This window comes from Sinocyclocheilus grahami, unplaced genomic scaffold (genome assembly GCF_001515645.1).
Source record: "Sinocyclocheilus grahami isolate Dianchi unplaced genomic scaffold, SAMN03320097.WGS_v1.1 scaffold111.1, whole genome shotgun sequence".
NCBI lineage: Eukaryota > Metazoa > Chordata > Actinopteri > Cypriniformes > Cyprinidae > Sinocyclocheilus > Sinocyclocheilus grahami.
The window spans coordinates 299512-311207 of NW_015505290.1; the positions used below are offsets into that span (position 1 = coordinate 299512).

Genomic DNA, 11696 nt, shown 5'->3' on the forward strand with positions numbered 1-11696 from the left:
TAAAACACTGATTCTCAATGTTTTTAAGAGCTGAATTTTTATTTTTTGACCAATGAATTCACAACTTTTTTTTTTTTTTTTTAGTCATTCAGCATTCACAATTTAAAGGGTTAGATCACCAAAAAATTAAAATTCTGTCATTACTCGCCCTCATGACGTTCCAAAACCATAAGACCTTCGTTCATCTTTGGAACACAAATTAAGATATTTTTGATGAAATACAAGAGCTTTCTGACATGTTCAGGGGCCAGAAATATAGTACGGACATCATTAAAATAGTCCATGTGACATCAGTGATTCAACTGTAATTAAGAATCCCCTGATTGGGAAACCTGCACTACAACAGCAAAGACTTCCCATGCGTACAAACCTTATTCCTTTTGTTAAAATGCACTAATGCTGCTTTTACAAATAACACTGTCATTCTGGCTTGTTATTGCACTATAATAAGTGTAAGAAGTTTACATTTCTGTCCACAGTTCTGCCACAACAATAAGAAAGCCCAGAAATATCTTCTGGGTGGCTTTGAGTGCCTGGTGAAGCTGCATCAGATGCAGCTCTTACCCAGAGTCCCCATTATACTCAAAGACCTGTATGACGCGGATCTGCTGGAGGAAGATGTCATACTCGCATGGGCTGAAAAGGTAACTTGCCAACACACAGCCTCTAGACTTGACCTTCTAGAATCTCAGATGAAACGATGTTGGTCAGAGTTGAACGTGGCTCAGATAAAAGTAGTTTAGATGCATGAATCCAATTCTGATCTCTGGCAGCTCTCTGAAATAACAGGATGATGAAAGGATGATGCGGTCGGTTACCTGTTGCTAGGCAACCCTTGTCATTTTAGCCTGAGTGTCAGAGGGGGTTGTAATATGGTAACGTCTGTGACCTGCATGCTGCTGGAGAGCCCAGGGTCCGATAGCAGCAAGCACACTTGACTAGTCTAGTGTTCTGGAGTTTAAGCCTGTTGGTGACGTTTCTGCTATAGGTGTCTAAGAAGTATGTCTCCAAAGAGTTGGCTAAAGAGATTCATGCCAAGGCGGAGCCCTTTGTTAAATGGCTCAAGGAGGCAGAGGAGGAGAGTGAGGGCAGTGAGGAAGAGGAAGATGATGACGATGACAACGTTGAGGTAAAAAAAAAAAAAAAAGCCGTGTTACTACATCAGTTTTCATAACCAAGATTTTAGATTTATAGTAAGATCATTGTAAATATAGTATGTTAGTTATTCGATAAACATTGTTAGTACAGAATTTACTCTCATCTTCCTTTTCTCTAGGTGGTGTACTCCTCCTCTGCCCGCGAGTTGAAAATGGAGACCACAAAACCTGAGAAGTCAGACCATGAGGAGGAGGACATTGATATTGATGCCATTTAAAGATGAAACCAAAAACCTTCAGTTGCCTCTTCACATATTGCTTGGCTTCTTTTTGTCAGACGCATGCCTTTCACCTCCTTTGGCCTTTTCTTCAGCTCTAGGCCTGGGTTAGCGCTCTGCTCAAAGCCTCTTATTTGAGTCTTTTCTAACCAGCTGTATTGATGAATTGTTGCTGTTGTTTGTATGCATGAGTTTTAGATTATAGAGCATAAATGCACACGAGTTCCCCTTGTATTTTTGCAACTATTAAAGATTTTCCTGTGAATTCCACCATGTGTCTGTCTAGTTGGTTTACGACACTATTAATATATAATATTAAAGGCTGTTCAAAAGTCTGGGGTCAGTGCTTCCACTATAGTATTAAGCCGCACAGCTGTTAAGAAATGTTTCATGAGCACCAAATCAGCATATTGGAATGATTTCTGAAGGATCATGTGACACTGAGGGACTGGAGTGATGATGCTGAAAAATCAGCGTTGCATCACAGAAATAAGTTATATTTTGAAATGTATTCAAATATGTCATTTTAAATTGTAATATTTTACAATTACTGTATTTACCATATTTGTAATCAAATAAATGCAGACTTGGTGAGCAAAAGATACTTTAAAAAACATTGCTAAAAAATCTTACTGACCCTAAACTTTTCTGTAATGATAGTCACTGTAGGGAAGTGGGTTGTGACTACTAATTGCACTAGGTAGATATCAAGCACTTGGACGTTTCCAAATCGGGCATTTGTTTATCTTTTAATGTAGCACATTTGAAGTAATGTTTTAGTTATGGGTCTTTTGACAGATCAAAATCAGACATTAGGCCATTAAATCCAAAACATGTAAGACAAATCCAGTAAATCATAGAAATACTTAACACAAAACACAACAGTCTCTGCACACGTCCATATAGAAAGTCAAAATTTCCTTATTAACAGAAACAATCCTAACATTCTGCAAGCAGCTAACTACTACTACTTTAGCAACATTTATATCAAAGATCATAAATATTATTTTCCATTTAGTCTTTGCACCAGTAGAAGACAGATCACAGTGTTTTGCCCTACACAGGGCATTTTTGTTAAATGCTATTTTCAAAAAGTACAAAATGCATTAATGCAGGACTTATACTATTACTTCTTTGTCAATCTTTGAGGATTTTGGCGCATACACACTTTTTTTAAATATAAATTTTGGATGGTATTACATTGTGCAAAATGCAGATAAGGTAAAACACCCCACTAGTCTAATATTTCTCTCTATCCTGATTAGCTTACATTGATCTTAGTGCAACACGGAGGTAGTTTGACAACTACCAGCTTCTTTTCATTAACACTTATTAACATTAATATGCCAACTTAAACAACTGCATTTATCTAATTAACAAACAAAACTACGATGGGAATGAGAATAACATCAAATTCAAAAAGCAACTGCTACTAACGTCCCTTAAATTTTTGGTTCAGAATCTTAAATATCCATAACATTCAGTTAAAGGGATATTCTGGGTTCAATACAAGTTAAACTCAATCAACAGCATTTGTGACAGAGTGTTAATCAACATAAAAAATATCTCAAATTGCTTATTAAAAAAAGAAAAATGGAGGTTACAATGAGGCATTTACAATGGAAGTAACTGGGGCCAAGCTTACCATTTTATAAATAATGTGAAAATTATTTGAGCTTAAAAGTGACATTAAAGACATTTATGTTACAAAAGATTTCTATTTCAAATAAATGCTGTTCTTTTGAATTTTCTATTCATCAGATTCCTGAAAAAATATGACATTTTTTTGAGGATTTAAAAGCAGAAATGTGAAGCTTGTCATATTATAAAATCACTTAAAATGCTTTGTTTTGTTTTTTACTATTACAGTTTGCATATTATTTGGGCTGTAAAGCTGTTTAAATTATTTTTAAAGTCTTTTTAGGGTTTACAGCATTGCGTTGTCATGGGAAAAAATGTAAAATTGTAAATAAATATACACAGAATAGAATAGAAGTAATTTTTCTCACTAAAATCATGTTAACGTTCATACTATTTGCCATCTGTGACTATACTATTGAAACACTGAGTATTTTAATTTTAATGTTTATGAATTGGCCCAGTTTTCTATTTTAAGTGCCTTACTATATCCCAGATCTTATTAGATTTTTTTGAAAATAAAAGGTGGGACAAGGAAATACATTTTTGTGATAATTAACATTATGCCACAAATGCTATCAGTTTGAACCTGGAATATTAATTTAATGCAAATTCAAGAGAATAGGGCAAATCTCTTTTATTAAATAAATATCAGATTCAAATTGAAAAGGAAAAGCATTGTGATGCTCATTTTTATTTATTTATTTTTTTCTCCATGACTAGAATAAAGGTATCACTGACAGCTTCACCAGAAGAGGGCACTATTGGCTTAGTCATCTATGATTTTGACGATTGCACAACCTTTTCCCACTGTAGCATCTTTCCCCATATTGCTTTTGGTATATTCAGCTTTGGCACGTTACCGTGGATATCGATCACTTTTGAATTCAAGTGACCATGCTGGCAGCTTAAATCAGAATTATTTTAGAATGAATCGAGACGTGGCACTGGAGAAATAATCAGTGCTACATTGAGAAACTCAAATGAGAAAAGTGCCGACAACCCTTGTGTTTGACCCTACAGTAAAGGCTGTGTTATCTCACTGTTGGACAGATGCAGTGGCAGATGCTGCCGCTGTGTCACCTGTTGCACAAAGATGAAGAGGAACCCGATCACGAGGGCAGCGCCGAGGACGGATCCCACGGCCCATGCGCAGGAAGGCTCTCTGGGCACGGGTGGGACCACTGGCTTTGGGGTTGATGTCTCCACTAAGAGATCCTGCACGCTTGACAAAGAGCCATTGTTAGGTAAGGGCTTGAGACCAAGAATGCTGCACATGAGAGGATAGAGATCGACGGAGCGCATGGAGGCCTTGGTGTAGTCGCAGCGGAAAGCAGGTCCACGGGCGACAAACAGAGGGTGCATGCTGGGAAGGCTGTTGTTATAACCATGGTTTCCCACTGCAAATCAAGCATGTAATCATTAGATAACTGCAAAGATATTTCTGATACTGATTGGTAAGCACGTCAATGACATTAAAGGAATAGTTCGGGCAAAAATTTAAATTTGCTGAAAAATTACTCACCTTCAGGCAATCCAAGATGTAGATGAGTTTGTTTCTTCATTGGAACAGATTTGGAGAAATTTTGCATTACATCACTTGCTCACCAATGGATCCTCTGCAGTGAATGGGTGCTGTCAGAATGAGAGTCCTAAAAACATCACAATAATCCACAACACAACTCCAGCCCATCAATTGTGAAGCAAAAAGCTTCATTTTTGTAATACACAAATCCATCAAGGATGTATTCACACCAGGAAAGTCCGCTAGTTCTGTAATTTGGACAGAAATTCTCAAGCAGGGAAAAACAGGAAGTGCAAAAACAGGCTAATCATGGAGATCTTTGTGTGCAATTTCTATTCTTTTACTGATTTGGTGTTTTCAGATACTAACGGAATATGAGGAAACTTATGAGCATCATATGAGACAATGTCATACGATGTTGTAATTACGACTTGCCGAAAATAAAATCTATAGACATAAAATACTTAAAGCATATCACAATGTTAGTTTAAACATTTAACCAAGAAACATTTAACGTTCAGAACTGTAAAGGGTCTATTTTTATTTGTGTGCACTCACAATATCAAGAAAATGTGCTTTTGTAAAATAAAGTAAACAAATAGGATGCGCTTGCCGTCTCGGTCTTGAACAGGAGCGCTTCACAAAAATGCACCGAAACTCAGCGAATATTTTCCTTACAGACATGATGAATATATCTATAGAAAGCTTTAAATGACTACAAAACAAAATAATTCAAATCCAAAACAAAAACTCTTATTATGTAATCCGTAAAGATACATTTCTTTCTAAAGGCGCATCCAATGATGAGATGTCGAGTCAGGATCATCAAATTCATTGTGACACTGACTCATAAAACACTAGTTTATTAATAATTAATTCAAATATCTCCTTACTATTTTCCCGCAACATAGTCATGGTAATTTTTGCGGCAAGCTTTAGCCTATTTAGCGCGCTCACGTCACATTGCTGTACACCATGGTCACGAAAACTCATAATTTGCATGTGTTTTTAAGCATTGTGGTTTAAAAACAAGGGATTTAAGCCATTGAAACCCAAATAACAGCACTATATGTGTGAGCTGTCTGTTTCTGAGCGTGATTTCTGTCGGATCGAGGTCGGGTCATATTCACACCTTAAACGAACCGTACCAGAGTTCGTTTGGAAGCGGACCGAGACCACCTCTTCAGCTGGGTCTCGGTGCGGTTGTTTGGTCCGCACCCGAGTGCGATTGCTGTGTTCACACCTGCCAAAAAGGTCCGCACCAAGAGGGAAAAACGAACTTGAGTTCGATTCAGTCGAACCAAACAAGACAGGTGTGAATACAGCCTAAGCTTTTTACTTCATAAAACATTAACTGATGGACTGGAGTTGTGTTGTGGATTACTTGTGGATTATTGTGATGTTTTTATCAGCTGTTTGGACTCTCATTCTGATGGCACCCATTCATTGCAGAGGATCCATTAGTGAGCAAAGTATGTAATGCTAAATTTCTCCAAATCTGTTCTGATGAAGAAATAAACTCTTGGATGGCCTGAGGGTGAGTACATTTTCAGCAAATGTTCATTTATGGGTGAACTATTCCTTTAATAGGTTATCGTACTATGTTCTGCTTAAATTGTGTAAATATTAATACGTACACATAAAAGATCCGTTTCTGTTCTGCATGATCGTCCAGCCCTCTTTGACCTCTATGATCAGAGGCATGATCCTGACATTGTGTCTGTAGTGGTAATGATCTGGGATCTCCTCCTTTTTATACACAACCATGTTAGGGTTGGCGTTCTTCAACGAATTGTAGACCTCTTCAAGTTTGCCTGGGTTAAGAAGAGAATAACACTCAAAAAACACCCGTTTCTTGAACTATAGGCATATTTTGCCATTTAAAAGGCATATTTTGTTGTGTTATATTCTGTGATGATAATGGTAATGTAAAGTACTTTCTACAATAAAATATCATAGTTTTAATAATTAATATTTTATGATGGATTTTCACACATTTGCAAATTAGTAAAATGATCAAATCTATACCAAAAAAAAGGCCTTTGAAAAATACCAAAAATATAAGATTAAGGCATGGTAAAACTTTCCAATACAATATTAATTTAGGGGTGGGCTATATACTGGTATACACGATTATCCGGTAGAAATTAGTCAACCGGTAGATATTTTGGACTATCGTAACTTTGCTGTGCTTTGTGGTCATGAAAGCGTATTGTTTGCCTGAGTTTGTAAGCATTTTAAGCAAGTGATTTTAAGTCGTTGAAATGCAGTCAGCAGCAAAAGAGAATGCATTTTGCTATATGCGCACACTGTCTGAGAGACAGTTTCTGAGCACTGTCAGAGAGGTGCGCACACGTGAAGACGGTGCTCAGAGCACGGGAGTATTGAACAGTTATTTTTGCTGCTTTATAGGCCTTGAATGGTTAAATACACACACATGTATGTCAAATGCCCGTCTTTGCAAGTATCCTCGTACACACAGTGTGAAAAACGTGTATTGGACCCAGGCAGCTCTTAAAGTGATAGCAGTCTAATATTCCTGCTGTCTGTTATTCATGTTAATCAAACAACAAAAAAAAAGAAAATCTTTCACCGCTCCTGACTAAATCACTTTTGTTTTTCTTTTACACAGTGAATAATATGTAGTGTTTTTATACATTTGATTACTTTATACAATGTATGTAGCATTTCTTATTTATTTGTTCTGCTGTAGTTTGTTTTGCCCCATTGCTTGTAATTAGTTTCTTATTCTTATTTAATTGCTGATTGTTTACTTGTCTTCAGTGAGCTTGAATTTTTATTAGGCTAGTATTAGTTTTTGTGATATTGCCACTGGTGACAAGAATTATGAAATTTCTATGGTTTAAAAAAATTTTATATCATAAAGACGTTATTTAAAGCAAAAACATCTATATTGTGAAATACTATATCTGTACAGTGAAACAAAATTACTCTTATCGTGATTTTGGTCCTTTTGCCCTCCCCTATATTTATGTGATCTTTTATTAAACAAAATAAAAGAAGGTAGTGGAAGAAACACCTAATTAAATGACTAGTGTAATAAGCGATAACAAATGCTTTATATTCATTCTTACCTTCTTTCGGCAAAATGCCAACTACAGGGCTCTTGTCTATCCATGTGTAAAGATCGCGGCTGACGTAGGTGTCCAGCTCAATAATCTTATCATGTGATAACTGTGTCATTCCATGATCACTCGTAACAATGAGATTGACTTTGTCATAAAGGCCAGCGGTTCTGAGCTTTCCCCTGAGGAATCCCAACTTCTCATCGATGTCTGCTATGACTACATCCATTAGTGGGCTCTCCGGCCCCAAGTTATGCCCACTCTCGTCTGGCTCCTCCCAATACAAGACACCAAAATTTATAGCCTCTGGCCCTGAGAACCAGTCAATGAGTTTCTCGACTCGGGTCTCAAATGTCATTGACGCATTATAACTCAAATAATGTGTTGGATACGTTCCACCAATCGCTACATCTGATCCAGGCCACATGGCAGCTCCGCTCTTCCGCCCAGCCTTCTGATTGGTGACCCACAACGGCACAGCCTCCTCCCACCACCATGCATCGTACACTTCAGATCCCTCCATGGAAAAGGTGAGGTTGTGAATGGGGTCGTACATTTCATTAGCAACAATGCCGTGGGTTTCGGCGTGTAATCCTGTCACTAAGGTGTAGTGGTTTGGGTAGGTCTTGGTGATGTAGGTGTTCTCCACTTGTTCCACCTGCACACCCTCATCCATCAGGGCACGGAAATTGGGTGTGGGTACTCGATTCACATAGTCCCAGCGGAAGCCATCAAAGGACACCAGTAGCAGCTGGCTTTGCTCGTCCTGCTGTGAGCTCGATGTCTGAAGCAGTACTAATAAGCAACTCAGGAAGCAGCTCTTAATCACTAAGAGGTCTGGCATGATGCAAGATGTTCTGCGAATGGGAGACCTATAAAAAGCAAATTCATTGTAGGCATGAATGAGGAATGAAAGAAGGTTTTGACCACTGACCACATTTACATGCACATATTTTTGTGATTAATGTCAACAGTGTTGTTACAACTTGATCAGTTATTGGAATTCCTTTGTACATACAGTAAGCAAATTGCAAGATATGCACATTAATTTCTAACTTAATATAAACACAATCCCATAAAAGTGAAATATTGTTACGTAAAGTTTGCAATATGTATGTAAAATCATTCAAAACAAGTTTTTCTTAAACGGCTTGACTTTTCAGAACTGTCTGTATCTAATATCATCCAGATATATTTTTGTTTGGACAAGCACAGATATAAATCAAAGTTCGTTACAGTGGATATTCTGAATAAGGTGTTTATATATATTCAGATTACTAGAAACCAGAATGTTGCATTAATCTGATTAAGTTAATGTGTCAATAATTTCTGATTAATATTTAATTATCTTTAATATAATATAATCGATATGGAATTTGGGGGGGGGGGTTCTAAACAAAAATAAATACATTTAAATAAATTAAATCAATATTATATTTTCACTTTATTTTAATATATTTTATTGTCACTTTATTTTCATTTTATTATATTTTATTATAATATCGTTTCTTGTAAACCACCGTTAATGATTTCAACAGGGGAATGCATCTCTGCAAACGATTTTTCTTTCAAATGAAAAGATAAATATGGGAAGAAGAAAAACATTACACAACAATGACTCACCTCTCTATTAAATAACAAAGAACAACTGATAAATTGTTTTTAAAAATCCCCTTATATCTGTTTGGCAAAATGCAATCGTTCGCGCAATGTTCTGTAAAATATGAATGGCACTGCATGTATGTTCGGCTATTTATGTAATATTCGGTTATGGCAGTGCAGCCTACTTTCAGCGCGCCTGCTCAGTTAACAGGTGCATTTTTCTTATACATAATGTAACAACTAACTGGATACATTTCGGACTACAAACGTAAAATGTACCAAAATAATTCAATTGTAGTGCGTCAGTAAAAATGGAAGATGATGACATCAGACACAATGCAGCGCATTTCTGTAACCCATAACGGTGCTCGCTTCCACAAACGCTCTAACAGGTTGAAACGGGTGTAAAATGTACCAAAATAATTCAATTGTAGTGCGTCAGTAAAAATGGAAGATGATGACATCAGACACAATGCAGCGCATTTCTGTAACCCATAACGGTGCTCGCTTCACTGGTGTCCTGCTTTTTGAATACATCTACCCTGTTGGGTCTAAAATAATATTCTATAACATTATCCTCAACTAACCAGTGCGCTTCTCCGTTTAACAGCAGCTGGTGTAAACGAACGGGAAACCGTATATAGCTCAAGTTAGCGCAGTGCATGATCTATGACAACGTTTTATGCCATTGCAATACATTATGAAAACGTCTCCTATATCAAGCACATTCGCAGTGAAAACGGGTGCATTTGCTCAATTAAAACGAATGTAACCCGTGTGCATGCAAATAAACGTACAGCTTACCTCTGTGGACGGTATTTGGCTCTGCAAAAAATAATAAACACAGGGGCGAACAGAACACAGGAGGTCCCGCCTATTTCTCACTCACCATAAAGCATCTCATTATGAGAAGGAAAAGTCATTGGGGAAAAATCAATAGCGCTAACAACACTATCAATTTTATTTTTATGGAATAATTTGTTAGAGTGTAATAATATTTGTTAGGGCTACTGAAGTCTAAATGATAGTTGTAAATGTCACTATAGGCTATCCATATACTGTTCTTCTAAATAATGACTTTTTGTTGTGTACAATATTTTAACCAGTGGATGTAGAATTGTTTTCAGAAGGATCAAGTTACGTCCCTTACGGTCGCCGCTTAAAACATGCTGTGTTTGTGATTTTTTTATTTATTTATATGATTAAGTATTGATGTTCTGTAGGCTACTTCAATGGTCCGTCCTTCAATGTGATCAAAAACGCACGAGCAGCCTTTGCCTCATCACATGAACGGTTGCTGAGTTCTGTCCGCGAGCGTCTATTTACCGTCAGCTGAAAACAGAAGTTCTGGCTAATCTATTTTTTGACCGTTACTGGCACATACAAGCCTTTTAATAACTGCCTACTTATATAAAAAGAATATGACTAATACAAGTTTTATTCTCAACATTGTCCACCAGAGGTCACACAAACATAACCTAATAGGCTACACGGTCATAAACAGGCAGTTTAAATATTAACCATATGCATTTCAGTCTTAAATAATAGGCTAAGTGTTTGGAAATAGATACGACGAGATGTGGTCTTTTACTTTTCTGGTGCTTCTGCTTATTAAAGAACTAAACTACACACCATAACACGCGTTCTCTGAAAGTCTCTGTGAAGTCCTACAAATAAATAGTTCGGATTAAATGTATGCAGAAGTAGATGTAAGATGGGGCTTGTAAAATGTTTGAAGTGATAATTAATATTTATTTTTACTATAAGAGTTTTAGAGGAGTGTAAGTTGGGCTCTCTCTGTGAGATCCGGGAGATTTCTTTCTTTCTTTCTTTTTTTATTAAACATTATTCGAATACAAACACTTAAGGCATATTTTAACAATCATAAATCAGTTTTTTTCCCGTGTTGAAACAGCATTTAAAGAATAACAAAACAATACAGAGAGAGAGAGAAATAATAATAATAATAATAAAAAGGGGGTGAGGGTCTTAATCTAATAACATGTATAAATCCAAAGCAGAAAGAAGTTTCAAGGCATTTCTGTCCATCATCCGTTGAAGGGATTTTGCAAATAACTTCAAATCATTCTTCAATCCAGTGAAATGGGGTTTAACCTTTAAATACTTATTTTAAAGAATAACAAAACAATACAGAGAGAGAGAGAAAAAAATAATAATAATAATAAAAAGGGGGTGAGGGTCTTAATCTAATAAAATGTATAAATCCAAAGCAGAAAGAAGTTTCAAGGCATTTCTGTCCATCATCCGTTGAAGGGATTTTGCAAATAACTTCATATCATTCTTCAATCCAGTGAAATGGGGTTTAACCTTTAAATACTTACATCTGTGGACTCTGTGAGATCCGGGAGATGCTACTGGACTCGCGGCGTTGTGCAGATTCTTTACCGTCTCCACGACAACCACAACCTGACGCAACTTACGCCCCGCCTCCATTCAAGCGTCTCATCTC

The 11696-nt window shown here is 36.7% G+C and overlaps 2 protein-coding genes and 1 long non-coding RNA gene across 3 annotated transcripts in view; 2 read left to right on the forward strand and 1 right to left on the reverse strand.

Moving 5' to 3' along the window:
• The window catches only part of LOC107589079 (eukaryotic translation initiation factor 5-like), a 34170-nt gene extending 32665 nt beyond the window's left edge, over positions 1–1505 (forward strand). The window contains exons 6-8 of the mRNA XM_016277409.1: positions 480–644; positions 989–1129; positions 1277–1505. Of these exons, the coding sequence (XP_016132895.1) occupies positions 480–644; positions 989–1129; positions 1277–1375 (405 nt within the window). The 3' untranslated portion in view covers positions 1376–1505. The remainder of the gene's footprint in view (positions 1–479; positions 645–988; positions 1130–1276) is intronic.
• Positions 1506–3621: 2116 nt separating this feature from the next.
• On the reverse strand, positions 3622–10095 carry LOC107589043 (ectonucleotide pyrophosphatase/phosphodiesterase family member 5-like). The gene is made up of 4 exons (XM_016277349.1): positions 10031–10095; positions 7634–8496; positions 6176–6352; positions 3622–4413 (listed from the first exon to the last, which is right to left on the reverse strand). The coding sequence occupies exons 2-4, from the start codon at positions 8466–8468 to the stop codon at positions 4031–4033; spliced, it is 1395 nt and encodes a 464-aa protein (XP_016132835.1). The 5' UTR covers positions 8469–8496; positions 10031–10095; the 3' UTR covers positions 3622–4030.
• Positions 7997–11249, forward strand: LOC107589045 (uncharacterized). The gene is made up of 3 exons (XR_001609640.1): positions 7997–8007; positions 8936–8940; positions 11179–11249. It is a non-coding gene; the product is annotated as an uncharacterized lncRNA (long non-coding RNA).
• The last annotated feature ends 447 nt before the right edge of the window (positions 11250–11696 follow it).